The 17,368-nt window shown below is 36.8% G+C and overlaps 2 protein-coding genes and 1 long non-coding RNA gene across 4 annotated transcripts; 1 reads left to right on the forward strand and 2 right to left on the reverse strand.

Annotated features, from left to right (window-relative positions):
* Positions 1–2,166: 2,166 nt before the first annotated feature.
* On the reverse strand, positions 2,167–11,806 carry si:dkey-118j18.2. 2 transcript variants are annotated; one of them, XM_047808621.1, is made up of 5 exons: positions 11,503–11,806; positions 9,103–9,165; positions 7,850–8,009; positions 6,843–6,972; positions 2,167–5,034 (listed from the first exon to the last, which is right to left on the reverse strand). In XM_047808621.1, exons 2-5 carry the CDS (start codon positions 9,120–9,122, stop codon positions 4,847–4,849), a joined length of 498 nt encoding a protein of 165 aa, XP_047664577.1. In that variant the 5' UTR covers positions 9,123–9,165; positions 11,503–11,806; the 3' UTR covers positions 2,167–4,846. The 2 variants fall into 2 exon arrangements, with proteins under 2 accessions (XP_047664577.1, XP_047664576.1); XM_047808620.1 differs by having other exon boundaries at positions 9,103–9,169; positions 11,503–11,781.
* Positions 11,807–12,317: 511 nt separating this feature from the next.
* On the forward strand, positions 12,318–12,690 carry LOC125140269. Its single transcript, XR_007139555.1, has 2 exons — positions 12,318–12,379; positions 12,493–12,690. It is a non-coding gene; the product is annotated as an uncharacterized LOC125140269 (long non-coding RNA).
* Positions 12,691–13,045: 355 nt separating this feature from the next.
* Positions 13,046–16,849, reverse strand: timm21 (translocase of inner mitochondrial membrane 21). The gene is made up of 6 exons (XM_027177145.2): positions 16,231–16,849; positions 15,585–15,647; positions 15,397–15,494; positions 15,126–15,199; positions 13,620–13,725; positions 13,046–13,478 (listed from the first exon to the last, which is right to left on the reverse strand). Exons 1-6 carry the CDS (start codon positions 16,523–16,525, stop codon positions 13,386–13,388), a joined length of 729 nt encoding a protein of 242 aa, XP_027032946.1. The 5' UTR covers positions 16,526–16,849; the 3' UTR covers positions 13,046–13,385.
* Positions 16,850–17,368: the final 519 nt, after the last annotated feature.

The following is a 17,368-nucleotide window of genomic DNA, read 5'->3' on the forward strand; positions in this document are numbered from 1 at the left end:
TATAAGGAGAATAAAACATTTTATCATGGGCTGTTGGTTCATGTGTATAAGTTCATGTCAGTTCACTTGACTACACGTCTTCCATAATTTTTATGCCAACAGTGGTAAAGTTAAGCCAATAGCCCATAGTGTTTTAGGGAGTTTTTATTTTATTTTATTCTTTAGAAGACCTTCAGCTATGATTCTTTGCTCATACTCTCAAAGGCATAGCATGTGAACCTTTGTGTTCGTTGTAATTGATATTCAGCTTTGGGGTGAAATATCGGATATTTGCAATGACGTGATAACAACTAAAGATGAAAATGTACAACTTGAATAATAGCTAAGACAAAGAATCACTACAGTTTGTGTGTAATGAATTGATGGGTTTGTCTAAAACATGGTATTTCATTGCTCTCTAGTGGCTACAGTGAGATATACATGACATATCCTGTAAATGAATAAAGACACGTCTGGGTTTTTAACTGTGCTCATTTTATCTGCTCTACTTAATCTTTATTTTATTTTATTTTTTTTCCTGCTCAACTGCTCCCACCATCTCTCAGGGTAAGATGTAGGTATACAGCAAGACTCTTCTTGAAGGAACTTCTCCTAGATGTCCGAACAGCATTATCACTGCCATGGGTGAAGGCCTACCTCGTCCTGAAACACTTAAACTAGCACCTAGAGCTTTAGGTTGATGGTATCCTACGTATGTATCCTAGTGAACCAGTGTTAATGTATATATTAGCCTTAATTTAACTAAAGACTTAAAAGCACTTTTGTACGTTGACCTGGATAAAGGCTTCTGCCAAATTTTGTAAATGTATAAAGTGAGGAGAAAAACTATTGTTTATGGGATTTAATAGTCTTTCAGCTCATATATCTATTTCCAGTTTACACACTATGTCTTAAATAAATATGAACACAGAAAGTTTGTATTCATAACCATACACATGCAGATGATGGTGTGTAGTTGTGATTGTTATCAGCCCTAACAATAAAAACACCTGCTTAATATGGATCCGCGAAAACATCGAGTTGTAGAGGTATTGACTCCATGAGCCCGCTGAAGGTGTTCTTTGGTATCTGGCACTGAAACCTGAGCAGCAGATCCTTTAAGTCTGGTAAGATGTGAGGTGGGATCTCTGTGGATCTGACTTGTTTGTGCAGAAAATTCTACAGACACTCAATCAGATTGAGGTCTGGGGAATTTGGATGCCAAGTACTAAGACCGTGAAATCTTTGTCATTGCCGGACAGTTTTTGCAGTGTAGCAGGACGCATTAGCCTGCTTCCATTAGGGAATACTGTTACCATGATTGAGTGTATTTAGGTTATGTGTGAAAGTAACATCCACATGAATGCCAGGGCACAAGATTTCCCAGCAGAACACTGACCAGAGAGCATCACACTGCCTCCATTGTCTTGCCTTCTTCCCATAGTGTATCCTAGTCTCATCTCTGATGATGTAAATGAAAATGTGAGCTCATCTTCATCTATTGCTCCATGGTCGAGTTTTGATGAAACACACGTACATTATAGGCTCTTTTGGCAGTTGATGCTCTGTGTATCCTGAGACCTTTCGACCACAACCAGCATGGACTTCTTCAGCCATTTATATTACAGTAGGTTTCCTGTGGGATCAGACCAGACAGGCTGGTGGTGGTTTTGTGAACTTTTATTTAACAGGCTTTGCTCTGTAGCTTTTTCCATTCAAGTTTTGTTTAATATATGAAACAAAACTTGATGTATTTATAATACATGAGAGCTACTGGTGTGAAATCTTAAATAACAACGTATTAAAATAAACTAGGGAAAACTAGGTAGGTAAAAAAAGGTAACCTGTTTGAATAACAATACAATACTACCTTTTTTTCTTCTTCTTTTTTCCCCCCTAAAAATATTTTGGATTGTTTTCCTTATAATTTCTATAATTCACATTTGAATGTGGAAAAAGTTCTGACATGATTTATCATGGTTTATTTATTTATTTTTACATAAAAATTAATTTAATGGCTGTGAATATTTTTTCTATCCATTTATATTTATGTAACTTTAACACATACACACCTTACTGTGATATACTGCATAATCAATTATTGGTACATGCCTGATTGGGATGTTTTTAGTTGTTTATCAATCTCCAATTGGAGTATTTGACAAAGAACTAACTAACAGACAGAGATCTTGTTTTACCAAGAGGCTTTAATAATAAAAAAGTATTGATCCCATTACACTGAGTTGCCAGTTTATTACATAATAGCTACTTACTGACCATTTTATCAGACTCACCTACCATACAGACCACTTTACAGGTGTATTAATACTGACTGAACCCCATCGTTTGCTCTGTATGATGTTAGCCACCTATTAATTGGAAGGGACTATCATAGGATCACTGGCTACTCAGAGTTCATTTGGGTAGTGGGTCATTCTCAGCTCAGTAACATCAGACACAGTAGCCTGTGTGGGACTTTTACAGGTGCATCAGACACAGATAAGGTAGGTGTGTCTAATAAATTAGCCAGTAAGTGTATGTTAACCTGATACATTTGACAGCAACTGCACAGTCATACATTATTTAAAACACATTAACATTGATATGAACATCTACTAATAAACACACGTACTGAAAGAAATCATAAAAGAAGGAGGCGAGTTCCTTACTGTGTGCCGTAAACGCATAAAATCATTACGGACACCTGATAAGCAAAAGCGTATGATGGACATACTCTCTGAATTTACCCACATCATCACTGCCACGTGGACTCCGATGACCATTAATTATATTCGCCCATTACAACTAGGCTTGTGCCGATCTTACATTGTCATATCGCGATGTGAGGAACATTTATCATGGTTACGATAACATCATATCAAGTTAAGAAAATAAATTAGTTATCTGGACCTGTTCTCACAAGCTTAGCAGCATTTTAACCGAAAAGGAAACGTGTCTCATTCATAACATGAAGTATACAGGGCAAAGGACCCAACCTTCTGAATGAGACAAACCTAATTCCTCAAGAATGCAATGCATGGATGGTTCTGATAGCTTTAAGTGTCCATGATGATAACAGTAACTTGAATATTAAGCTATACTGTACACTCCGATTATCGGCACGTGCCTACTTACACAGACAGAAGTAAGGCAATTACACTGACATAAAAGTGCTTAAGGATAGTTTCAGAAATTGTCATCACATACTACGCGAGGTTATGCATAAACATGAGGTTAAAGTTAACCTCTGCACAGAATCCTTTCCCTTTGGACGTTTATAGAGACGAGAACAAATGTTTCTCAACACATCTAGGTCTGATAAATCTCATTCTAACATGGCACTGGTCAAACTACACGATTATGTACATTCAATTCAGGGTGAATATGCAGGAGGGGTGGACAAATCACGTGCCTGGGATTTTTTTCTTGTCCAGGCTTTTTTTTAATTCAAAATTCAACCCCATAGCCATCCAATAAATAGGCAGAACAAGAGAAATCAAAATATACCGTGCTCCATACAGACTACTGAAGTTTTTAACAGGCGAGAATGTATAAAAGTATACTATAGGACATGTTTCTGAATCCCACTGCCTGCTGCACTACACACTTCAGCTGAAGAGAATTCAGCATTTTAACTAGCCAGATTTACAGAAGACAAAAAGAAAATGAGGAATAAGTGAGAACACAAACAAAATGAAAAGTGCCTGTGTAATGCTGTCATATAACTCTTCTGCTAGTACAATATGCAAACTGTTTATTTAAAAAAAGAAAAAAGTCCCTAGCCAGCCATAAGTAATATTTATACCATGATTTGAATTTTAGATAGCACTTTCATAGCAGAGATGTTCGACAATTTCAATGCATTAAAACGTTCTTCTTTTATTTCCATTATTCTATATTGATAACTAGCTATCCATGTATTATTAAATTATGCTGACTGTCATTTTGTATCGTAGTCAATTAGGTTGAAATATGAATCTGGGCAACACACTGGAGCGTCACACTTGCCAGGAAGGCTAGCTATTGAATTTACCATTTGTCCACCCCTAGACTAAAGCAGCCATTAGCTCTATAAATGTCAGAAAGTTGAAATGCATATAGGACAAAGTCATTGCAGTGGTGTGTGTCTGTGTGCAACCATATTTTCCAGGCTATGAGCTTTGAGTTTGTTTTATGGAAGGCATTCTACTTCACTCGCTACAAGGGAGTTATTAGAGAGCACACTACTATTACCCTGATGCTTCCAATAATTACAGACAGATAGCTGCTGGCAGAAACTGGCAATGGAGCAGCAGAGGTCACACCGGCAAAAGCTCTTTATCAAGTAAATAAGTCTAAAATGAAAAGAAAATGTGTAATGACATTTTCAGTAGCAAAAAAAAAAGTCTATACCACTAGGGTGTGCTTAAGTGCTGTTTTAGGAGCAGAACATACTACATGTAAAATAAGAAAATGGATACATTACAGTGAAGGAAGCGACGTGTATATGAACGCTTAATCTAAGCAGAAAGAATCCATACTTGTACCTGATGCGACACTCTCTAGAAAACATGGTACACAAGTGTGTTATCGTCATGATGCTGGTTATATAAGAGGAAATCAAAATAAGGCATGAGTGAGCTTAAAGCACCCATTAACATTAGAGCAGCTCACCATCTCAACAAGAAGAGAAAATTAGGAGGCTTTTTTGTTTTAAAACCAACAATTTCCCCTCAGCTTTTAACATGTCTAGAATCCACCTCATGCACCGTTAATAAGAGTAAAAATGACCAAACAAAAAATGAGTCTCTAACTAAACGCTGAGCAACTGCATGGAGAAGAACAGCCCTTGCTGTGAACAAAAACTGAAACATGATGTTGGAAGAGACTAGCTGGATCTCCCCTCAGGCTCGGCTTGGCACTGAATGCTGGTGTGCTGGTTGGCAGTGGGGGTGTATGGAGGCGGGTCATCGCTGATGCTCGAATTGTTGCCCTCTGGGATCGCGATGCTCTGAGACGTGTCCGTGTCGTCGTTCTGAGCAAACTCGCTGTACGGAGGTGGTTTCAGGTCGTCCGCTAAAGCAGAAGAGAGAAAGGCAACACTGTCATACTGAAGAGAAAATACACACTCCAAACGTCGGAGTGCATAAATGAAATAAATGAAATACTGAACGCCCTGTGAAAGAAAGGTCTGAAGAATAAACCTCCATTTCACAGAAACTCTGCAACAAACTGCAAGGAAGCTCTTTCGCTAAAGCTCAACTGCAGCTGTCTGGTTATGACTCTGTTCTCTGTTGTGTGTAGATGGTAAAAAGGTTGCCAAAGCAAATGGTAAACTTGGCAGGATATTGTTTATATGTCATTTATAAAGAAAAGACAAAATCCATTAAGTACTGGTTCAGCACAAAAGCTGTAGTTAAAGAAATCATTCAAACTACAGCTTGTATTTTTACACAGATCTTTTAGATATCAGTTAAAAAAACAAAAATAAAAGCTGCTTAGACAAAAACAGTGTTGTTTGTTTTAATTGTGCAATTCCAGCAATGCAATGATCTGCTTTGTGTTTGACGTCCATTGGGTATGCTAAAGTTATAAACGTGCCAAGAGTGACAGCAGAGGTAGAAATGTAACACGTTTATGGTGTAGTGGCTTTGCAGTGGAGGAACGTCCACTGCGAGGAGAAATGGAGACTCTAGTAGTAGGAAAGCGATCTGTAAAGTCCAGAAAGATAAGGTTGTGATTTCCAACCTGCATTTTTTACACACACCAACAAGACAAGATGGAGAAGCCCTGGAGTAATGACCTTAAAAAATGGGAATACATTTTAATCTGTCATCAGTGAGGCAGCTATCCATAGATTATTCACTGAACACTCTATTTATTCTGAGAACTGCTAGGTTGAATATTTTTGGTTGATGCTCTTCTGGATGAGCCCAGACTCTGATCGAGTGTTCATTAAAAAGTCTCGGCATCTGGTGTTTAACACGGAAACAAGTGATAAAGATCCTTTTGTGCAGTCATGACATGTTTCCAAAACACCACTCCTGCATGCTCTCTGTATACAGGAATTGACATGTATATGCTGATACTATGACTCACAATAATGGTGAAACACTGGATAAATACCAGCCTGATCTTCACAATGTCTCTGAATCCTCTGATTCCTATGGAAGCTAACTTTCAGCAGTTTACCGTTTCATTCCACTCAAATGCCCCTTAAAGCCTTGTACACACAAAAGCAACTGTTAAAACTTGATTATTTCTAAGTGATAATAGAAATACTGAGCAGAGAATAGTGTTTAGAGCAGAGTAACATTGGAAGACCCTGAATTAGCCTTGAGTGCTTTTCCCCCTCAGTCTCCCCTTCCCTGTCTCGGTCTCTGTCCTGCTCTCACTTTCTCCATGAACTCAACCAGTCGAATGTACATGAGCTCGGGTCGCACTGTACAATATCTCAGGAAGCTTTGGACATTTAAAATAAATCTAATTTTCAAATATAAACGTTTAATTTGAGCGTTCATTATCTGACACGAGTGAATACTAGAGAAAGCTTGTGTGTGATCAGCATCTTCAAATTGCAAGTTGTGTCCAAAAAACAAAAACGAACCACGATATTAGCGGAACACAGTCCTTCCTTAATCATGCAATAACAATATGACTAGTGACCGTCAGTTAATCACTTTCGCCAGACTGTAGCTTACGCAACTCTATTGTTAACGTGCACAGTCCTGCTAGTATTTTTAAAGCCACTTCCTCTTAACTCTCCCCATGGACAAATCTGTTACAGGCATCTATATGAAGTGAAGTGGGTTATATGGGTTATGACTGGGTACCATACAACACAATGTGACCAAGAGAATCCTGTAGGTGCTTGTAGGACTTACCTCCAGAAACAGCCTCATATGGAGGGGGCAAGTCCAGATGAGAGAGGGACGAAGAAGGAGGAAGAGAAACAGAGGGTTCCCCTACGGAGCCATCATCCTGAACACTGTACCAATTTGGCCAGATTGAAGTCTATAAAAGAAAACAGAAACAATTTATGAGCAACTACAGCTATAGATCAGAATTCTCTGCTTTTTCACATAGTTATATAACGCCTGCACTTATCGAGACACTGAGTTGAAGGTGGTAGAATTTTAGGTATATTTATGGCATTTGGCAGACACTCTTATCCAGAGGGACTTACATGCATCTCATTTATACAGCTGAGCAATTAAGGGCCTTGTTCAGGGGCCCAGGAGTGGCAGCTTGACCCGGGGATTTGAACTTCCCATCAGTAGTCCAACACTAACCACTGAGCTACCACTTCCCCCCCCAGGTAAATAAAATGCTGTACAATGGATGGTTAAAGTAAACTGGTAGATTTTTGTATTTTAAATGAAACTAAATATTAATTAGAAAATGTAGAAAAGAGATTAAGAGACTATAAACCTCTAAACAGCCCAGTTGCTTTGATATAGCTTATAAAAATACTACAGAGAAAGTGTGGATGATGGAACAAGCTGAACAGACTAAAGCTATGTTCAAATGTCCATATACTGATATTCTGAATTATTGATATCCTGTCTTCTCTTCAATAGTATGTTTTCTTAGAGAAAGGCCTGTTTTATTCTCTTCACATTGTTATTTCAATCTTACAAAACACAGGCAAGAAAATTTAACACACAAATAAAAAGAGAACTGTCCAAAAATGTAACATGGTACTGTGAGCTGCAGCTGTCGGTCTTCCTTAACTGAATGTTCATACACTTTTTCTTAAGAGAATCTAAATGTCAACATTCATTCTCTATTTTAGTTTTCCTTACTTAAATTCAATAACCGAACACGGGAAAAGGTTAACATGAATAAAAAACTGACACCTTTAATGAATTCATTGCTGCAGTGTACGTACGTTTTGGTTCTCACACATCTGGTGCAGGTATGCTCTTCCTCCCACAATAACGATCTGGGCGTTGCGTGGATTACTGAGATATGCGGCCAGCTGCCTCTGTCTTGATCGGTACCAGCAGACGTAGAAGAAGATCTTTATCATAATAAATATTATGACGACTCTGTAAAGACGGATAAGTCATGTAGACAAAGCTTCAATTCAAAGCAAATCATCTCAGGTTATTACAGAACTGTAATAATCAAAAGATAGACTGCTGAGATGTCTGAAGATATTTTTCATACACGATTTAACCATATATAATTATTTTAATAGGGTTTCTTTTTTATATCTCTAGTTTCTCTACTAATATTTAAGTTAATTTTATAACAAACTCGTTGCTATAATGATGAATTGATTTAATATTCTAGGAAACGGTTAAAAATAATCAAAGCTGAGCTAAGATTTTTACACAGCCTGGTGACAATTTCAAGTAAGAAAGTCCTTTATCACCACAGGCTGGCAGAATAGCTTCACTGTGCTTTTGTCTTCTGAATGGTTTTGAACTGAATCTTTTAAAATATATTCCTTCATTTGCTGTTTTAATGACGGTGGTGAAAAACGCTGTCCAACATGTCGGCATAAAATCTTTCACAGGTGTTCAGTTAAGTTGAGATCTGGTGACTGTGGTCTGTTGCAAATGGTTAACAAAATGTTCATACTGATCAGACAATTCAGTGCGCTGTGGCCCCATGTGGATGGGGAATGCGTGGTCATGTCCTGGAACAGTTCTTCATCCATCAGGAGAGAAATGATTCATCAGGCAACAAGTAGGGGAGAGCAAAAGAAGAAAGTTCACCAGTTTTCTTTAAGATCATTATCTATAGTTAATCCATAGGTTTCTAAATGTAGTTTAGTGGAGTATTATTTGAATGAGAACAGCTGATTAAGTGAGTATTAAGAGTTGTTCAAACCACCCCCCCCCCCCCACCACCACCACACACACACTAGGATAACTGTTCCTTCGACCTTCGAATCTTGGCATAAACATGGTTTTAATGAAGCTCTACCTTCTGACTGTAAGGTCAAATCTGTCACACCCTAATATGAGTCTCGCTTTATGTTAAAGATGGCGACTAATTTTAACCTCATTAAATGGCGATCATGGATGTAGGTTCTTTGGGAGTTCAAAGGTGGGCGAGAGAGAGAGAGAGAGAGAGAGAGAGAGAGAGAGAGAGAGAGAGAGAGAGAGAGAGAGAGAGAGTGTTCTGACTTACATGTACCAGTACAGCTCCATAGTTTAACCTTCTCAGTCTGATTCAGTCTTCATAATCTTCAGTCTGGCTGAAAAAAGAATAGAATAAACATCTTACTGTAAAATAAAAGTTAAATGTTTAATGAAATATTGTATATCTAAGACTTGATGTTCACACATTTCAAGATTACTGACTAAAATTTAAGTGGTAATACATAAAAGTTCATTTCCATTTAGTGAAGCTGTTTTACTTTTTCAGAAGCTGTTCTGTATCAGTTTTTCTGTTGTGCAGATTGCACACTTTGTGGGCGTGTGGTGTGTGTGTGTGTGTGTGTGTGTGTGTGTGCGTGCAAGAAATAAAATGCTATGGTAACATATTCAACCACAGGATTATTGATGTGACCTGATGCAAAACTGAGTTACTGGTAACTTCCATGAAAATGGATACTATTGAAGTTAACCATTAACCATGAGTTGGTCAAAAACTGGTCAACATTTACAATTTATTTATTTATTTATTTATTTTTTACTTAACTGAATGATGTCACACTTTTTTCAACCTTATATTTAATCTTGTAGAACGTCTGCAAGCCGTTACAAAAACGTAGCTCCTGTTATCAGGCTGTAGCAGCTCTAAAAGGTAATTCCCCAACAGCCTAACTTTCCTCCCTCCCACTTATTATTATAAAGGCAAAAAGAAACTGAAAGGAAAAAACTCCCGAAGACTTTTCAAAGTTCTCCCAGAAAGAAACTTTTCAGAACATCAATCAGAACATCAACTTTTGTGTTTGATAGAACAGATTTTTTTAATCAATATCTTGTGTTTTTGCTGCATCACAAATATCTACCAAAAAAGTACATAAAAATATCTACCAAATAATTAAATGTACTATTCCTTTGATATGTTCTTCCACTTTTCTTTTACAGCTCTCTAAAATGTGTCTAAAAAATCTAAAATCTACTGGAAATAGTAGACCAACTTTGGGAAACTCATATCATATGAGATACAACTCATATCTGGTAACAAACACAATCTGGGACAAACTAATTCTGATCTCGGATGCTATTAAGTACAAATATAATGCAATCCTTAATAAGTTCCTTTGAATGTATTTGTACTATAGAAAGGAGTGTATGATTTAGTTAGGGTGATTTGCCTTACAGCAAATTAGAAACAGTTGAAGATATTTCATAAGCACATTTTGACCAATCAGAGTTGAGAACAGCACATCGCTTTGGTATTTAGACTTTCAACAAGGCAAAGAAGGAAACACAAGTAGAATATAAATGTATTTTAACATTGGCTAAACCGTAACTGTGGAGTCAATCAGTGTTGTAAAAGGAAAAGTGATTCATGTTACATCCACCAGATGCGGATGGGTTTCATTTCGAGTCTGATTCCTCTCAAAATTTCTGACTAATATGAAGGGAATTTGTCCTTGACACCGCCATCATTAGCTTGCTTATTAGAGATTGATTAAAAATATAAATATATTTTCATTTTATATAAAGCAGCTCTGTGACAACGTCCACGGTTAAAAGTGCCATACAAAAAAAAAAAAAAGAAAAGAAAATTTATGTAATTTATCACAATATCAATACTGTATAGTCAAATCACCCAGCTCTAATTCTGTGGGTTGTTTTCGTATTTATTATTTCTTATCATTATATTCTTTTAAAGCTGGAACATGTTACGTGGTAAAGCTCCACATTATATTAAGCACATTTGGAAACATGTTTTCCATCAACTATTAAGAGTTTCATGAACTTTCCTCTCACAAAACCAGACCTAAGCTTGACACACTGGAAGTCCCCAGAGCACGTTTAAAAACCACATTTACACACACTTACGCTTTCACACACTCACTCTCTCTCTCTCTCTCTCTCTCTCTCTCTCTCTCTCACACACACACACACACACACTTTATCGTCCTGTGTTAAATTCAATCATTAAAATCTTCAAAGCAACAACACTGTGGAGTCTACATTCATACCTACATACAGTTTTATAGTTATTTTACACTTTTATATCAGTCTTTATAGTTCATGAACAAATTTCCAAACGTCAAAACATTAAACTATTTAAAATATTGATGTATTGATGAATTAAGACCCCTTGATCATATTTTAAAGTACGTGGCGTATATATTACTCATATATAAAAGTATATGTAATTCCAAACACACCGAATATTGTAGTATTGTAGCTTCCTGCTAATCACCGTGTAGTAACGTATTAACGATATTATTAGAACAACATTGGCTAACAGGGTTAGCTTAGCCTCTTAGCTTAGCTTTTCATTAGCAGTCTGCCGGATTTGCTTCACGCCGCTTTAATACAGGAGCACCAATTAATTTTCTAAGATAAATACTAAATAAATAAAAGAAATAGCTGTTTATTAAATTGACAGAAAATGACCCACCTCGCACCGCGTTGCTCGTTATCTACAGTCCATTAGCCGTTAGCATCGCGTTTGTTTATTTTCCAGCTAACCGAGGAATGTGTCTCGTGTTTAACGGCTAAACAACAGCGCGTGTAAATAACCGTATCGGAAACAACAATAACTCGTTTCTCCTTCGTATTTAGAAGCTCTTTTCTGTTTCCAGGCACTGCGTACGTGTTCGTGGTACAATCGCCGAGCTCAGTGTTTGGTTGTTTTTGAAGCTCTTTACATTAACAAATCTTTTTTGCATGGCTAACTTCCGTAACGCACACGCACAAAAAAGGGCGCGTCCCAAATCATCTGCGTGTGGATACACACTAGGTATTCGGTCATTTTCTAGGGTACTTGATATAATAAATCAGCTACAAAAAACAAAAACAAAAAAAAACAAAACAAAAAAAACAACACGTATTTAGATAAAATTATTCAATTGGAATGTGATTACAACAAGCAATCTGTACAAATGTGTACGTGTTTTCTTTATGTTTTTAAAAAAATATTATTATCTTGATATTATTGTTTCAATTATATTCTTAGATACTAGACTGTTGTTTTTTTATATTCATTGTCTGAACGGGTAATATGTTGTTTTGACAGACTACATACATTCATTTTCTCAGGCATCAAGGCAGGATACATGTACACCCTGGACGGAGTGCCAACCCATCGCAGGGTACACACTCATTCACTCACACACTACGGACAATTTTCCAGAGATGCCAATCAACCTACCATACTTGTCTTTGGACCGGGGGAGGAAACCGGAGTACCCGGAGGAAACCCCCGAGGCACGCGGAGAACATGCAAACTCCACACACACAAGGCGGACTCGAACCCCCAACCCTGGAGGTGTGAGGTAAACGTGCTAACCACTAAACCACCGTGCCCCCTAGCCTACACACACTATCTCATAAATGCTGTGTTACCGCCTGTTTTATTCTTTTTTCCATTCTGTAATTATCTACATAGGGAGCCAGTCGATTTGAGACACGACCCATGTGTCTTAGTGAAATGAGGAAGGCGTGGGTCGCTTATAAAGCTGCCAAATACCAAGCAGATGCAGATAAACTTCTAAAAGTTATAGAGGTCATTAATTCCACAATATTTCTGATTCTGAAAATACTGTTTAATTTTCCCTAAACATTAAAATTAACAGATTTTTCATTACTTTTATTTATTTGTTTTTTTTTTTTGTTGTTGTTGTTTGTTTTTTTTAGCATTTATTGTATGCCTTATTGGCTAAGTTTGTTGGAATTTGTGAATTTCCCATTGGGCTGAATGAATTGTCATATCTATCCATCTTTAATGGTTTATTATCATTTTTATTTATTTAACTTAATTATTATTTTTTGATCACGAATGTATTTAAATCCAACCGAGCCATCAAACCAATTATTAAAGAATTATTTAATTGCATGTAAACCTACAGAGAAAGCATTGCGGAATACCTCCCCCTGCTGGCTTGAAAAAAAATCACAGCTTAGAGTTTTATCAGAGGTTTAAGAAATAGCAAGTCACATCATAAAGGCACATGCACACAATATTTTATTGCCAAGCCGTCATTTGCTATACTTCAAGTGCTATACAATATTTATTTTTGTTATCCAAAAGTTTCCCAAAAAATCTTAACATATTTCTTATAGTTAATTGAATTGAATCACCTCAAACATAGCTTTTCATGATCAGATCACATAAGCACCATAAAGCTAAACTAGCTGTATTCTGAAATCTGAAACAGAAATTATTTAATTCTGTTTTTTGAATGATTAAAAAATACTATTGCAGCTACTTTGGCTACGCTGCAAGTAAAGCAGCCGTGTCAATGAACTGACATCGATTCACATTTTTTCAAATCCTCCTTCTCATCTGTTGTCCTCAATCACAATGGTCCTTCTGGGGTACGTGTCCACCTCCACAAATATGTAGCGGAATTCATATTTTCCGCTTTCCTGATTCTGGGAAGTGAAGAAACATGGTACAATTTCTCAGCACAGCAGTAAAAATAACGAGTGGTCCTGCATACTAAAATGGCAAATGTGTGTATACATACACAATGTGTATGGTGCTTTTAACATGACTAAAGAATCAAACTTTACCTCTCGTGATTCGGAGTGCACAATGCCACGCAGTCCAGGCTCTGAACCCTCAATGTAGAATTTCAGCCTCATGTGCTTCTGTCCATCCTTCATGTATTCAATATGACTGGAGAAAGATCACAGGCTCCATTCATGTCTTTCACATTACCGACTGGTTAATGATATTTTGTTTTTAGCACAGCACTGACTATTTTTCACAAAGCGGTGATCCATTTTTAATAACAGAAGATCTGACAGTAGTTCCACCTGTTATTTAAAGCACTAACAAATCCACAAGGTCTTGTAACACAAACATTACATAAACTAATAAAAAAAAGTGCAATTGGCAATTGTTGATACTGTAAAATCTTTTGGGAGGAGACTTTTATTTAGCATTTAAAAGGAGGAAGGAGTCTGCAGTGTCAGTGCAGACAGAGCTGAAGCTGAAAGTTAATGTTTTAACTGGAATTCTTTCAATTTAAAGTTCTTTCTTCGAGAAAATGTTATTGTTTCTTTGTAACACGAGAGGGGGAAGAGAGGGGGGAAAAAGAGAGTTGGGTGAAGAAATGACTGATTATAGCTGGTCTACCCTTGGTGATAACAGGAACTTTTATTTTATTAAAGCTTCCACAACATTAAACGTTTATATAACTGAATAAATAGTACAACATGGCATTTTTGATTCATTAAAAAAATACTTGGCAAACTCCTGTCATATAAGAGGAATAAGACCTGTTGGGACCTGCTATTATTGGAAAACTTGATAACGTTGTGTGAGACTGCACCACATCACCTTGCTACTGATTGTATATGTGCAATAATAAATAAAAAATAATGTGCACTGGGGCAGGACAGACCAGCATGAGGAGCAACGGTTCTATACCACAGCAACATAAGAAAGATTACAATGTTATTTTAATCATGTCCTTGGTGGTCCAGCGGCATGATCCCACGCTCTCACCACCACAGTCCAGGTTCAATTTATGTGCAGAGTACACAACCCTGGCACTGAGGTTTTAACTCTTGGTGCCGATACACAGCCTGGGTAGAATGGGAGGGTTACGTCAAGGAAGGAAATCTCTGCCAAATATGTGGATCAGAACACCGGGACGCTGTTGCGACCCGGAGCAGGGAGCAGCGATAACAACAGCAACGTTTATTTTATCAATAATTTTTTTTTAGTTAATTAGATTTTATGTTGTGGAACATCAGTTACTTCCTGTTTACACTCATGATATAGTTGAGCACATCAATATTAACCAATTGTTTGCTACAGCCGGAACTTCCTGTGCAGTAACATAAAATGAACGATCAGATTTGAGCATTCAGCTATACTGTAGTATAGTGACAAATCCTCTAACAGCATTTTACTCTTTACATGACGTAGATCAATCTTTGTTTCTCATTACAAAACATTTCAGAAATCCTGAAAATATCCATTTCTTGATACAAATCAAATGTCATGGTTAGAAATGTGATCCAATTTACACAAACTTGCAATCCAATCTATAAAGACTAAGCTTTTACCTAACTTGTTGTCTCCGTCCACGGCGTGTGGTCTCTCCGTAGCCTTTAACGGGCTCGCCGAAAGCTCCAATTACCTGCAACCCATAGAGTGCAGGACAAAATGATATTCAGGAATTCTTTAATATATAATAAATAAGCTGCTTCATTTATGACTCGTTTTTCCAAATGACTACAATATAAAATTTCCATATAAGAACAACTGGAGACTTAAAAAAAGATGGATGTGATGTTCAGGTGTCCACAAACATTCCTCCACAGTGTACTCGCCTACCTCTGGGTGCGACTTGCATTTGCTAAAGGCTTTGCTGTAGATTTTGCTGGGACTTGATGATGAAAAGAGTTCTTGGAAGATGACATACATAAGTCCTCCTATGAGGAAGCAAAATGGTAGTGTTTATAAATTCAAGCCTATAAAATAACAAGGAATTGAGGGTGATTTTCATTGACCATTAACTTCACCTGTAACTCCAAGTCCAACAAGCACCACGATCAGATATGTGAAGTCTCTGCCAGCCTGCTTCACTGTTACAAAGTGTTCAGTAACACAATTGAAAAGTGTTCGGTAACAAAACTGAAAAGTGTTCACTAACACGACTGAAAAGTGTTCACTAACACGACTGAAAAGTGTTCACTAACACGACTGAAAAGTGTTCACTAACACGACTGAAAAGTGTTCACTAACACGACTGAAAAGTGTTCACTAACACGACTGAAAAGTGTTCACTAACACGACTGAAAAGTGTTCACTAACACGACTGAAAAGTGTTCACTAACACGACTGAAAAGTGTTCACTAAAACGACTGAAAAGTGTTCACTAACACGACTGAAAAGTGTTCACTAACACGACTGAAAAGTGTTCACTAACACAATTGAAAAGTGTTCACTAACACAATTGAAAAGTGTTCACTAACACAACTGAAAAGTGTTCACTAACACAATTGAAAAGTGTTCACTAACACAATTGAAAAGTGTTCACTAACACAATTGAAAAGTGTTCACTAACAAAATTAAAAATAGTTCAGTAACAAAATTAAAAATAGTTCAGTAACAAAACTGAAAAGTGTTCAGTAACTATTGCTGTTTAGTATGTTGTTATTTTACTACCTTTCTGTGCAGCAGAGAGTCCTGGAGGTGGCTTAGTGCTGGAGACTGACATCTCTTTTTCTCTGTGTTGACTTTGAGCTTTATTTCTGCTCTCAGCTGCAGTATGAACATTTCTCATTTGAAGTAAAACATGTTGGTGCTCACAAGCCCACTGCGACCTGGGAGACTTATTTAAGCTAATTAAATCTGTGTTATGCAAATGCAAAGCTGATAGAGAACAGGTGGAAGTGACACGACTTAACATCTGTACACAGTATGACGGTTTGCCGAGTCGGAACATGAGTGAATAAAGCATTATAACCGCTATTAATGTCCAATGAATGTTACACGACAATTACAGCCTAGCAGCTCAGCTACGTCCTCGGCTAGTTAGTTAGCTTCGCTAGCATAAAACTATTGCCTAGCTGCATTTACTTATTCATTTATTCTTTAATTTATTTTTTTATTTATCTTTTACCCCCTAGAAATATCTGGACATAAAGCTCTTCTTTTTCAACAAAACGCAAAATCTCGACCTGTCTGTGAAGACACCGACAACACCGTTAGCACTAGACTTAGCTCTCCCTTCAAAATAGAGGCGTATTGAACTCTTAAAACATCTTTACATTTCTCTTTCAAAGCATGCTCAGAATACTAGTGATTATAATGTTATTTATATTATTCTATTATCTAACAATAACAATAAAAATAAGAAAAACAACAATAATATTATTAATACTAATAATGATATATCTAGACAACGCTGTGATTCGCAAGTGTTCATGGGAGTTGTAGTTTTCCAACGCCTTATTTCATTTGTAAATAAACTTAGTATTCAAGATCTGATTGATAACTTAACATACACGATAGGCAATTCTCTTAAATATCTAAACTAAGTAATTAAGTTGCTATTGCACGAGTTATCGCTATTAACTGCTGTATAAATACACGAAATGATCATAACTGTCTTTCACCAATTAAGTAGATATTTATTCTGTGTAATTAGAATCAGAATCAGAAGGAGCTTTATTGCCAATTATAAAAGGAATTTGTGTTAGTGTAATATGCTTCCAGTACACAGAGACAACAACACAGAGACAATAAAATAAAATACACATATGTAAATACAAATAGACAGAAAGAATTGAAAAAGAAATTG

Source organism: Tachysurus fulvidraco, chromosome 25 (genome assembly GCF_022655615.1).
Source record: "Tachysurus fulvidraco isolate hzauxx_2018 chromosome 25, HZAU_PFXX_2.0, whole genome shotgun sequence".
NCBI lineage: Eukaryota > Metazoa > Chordata > Actinopteri > Siluriformes > Bagridae > Tachysurus > Tachysurus fulvidraco.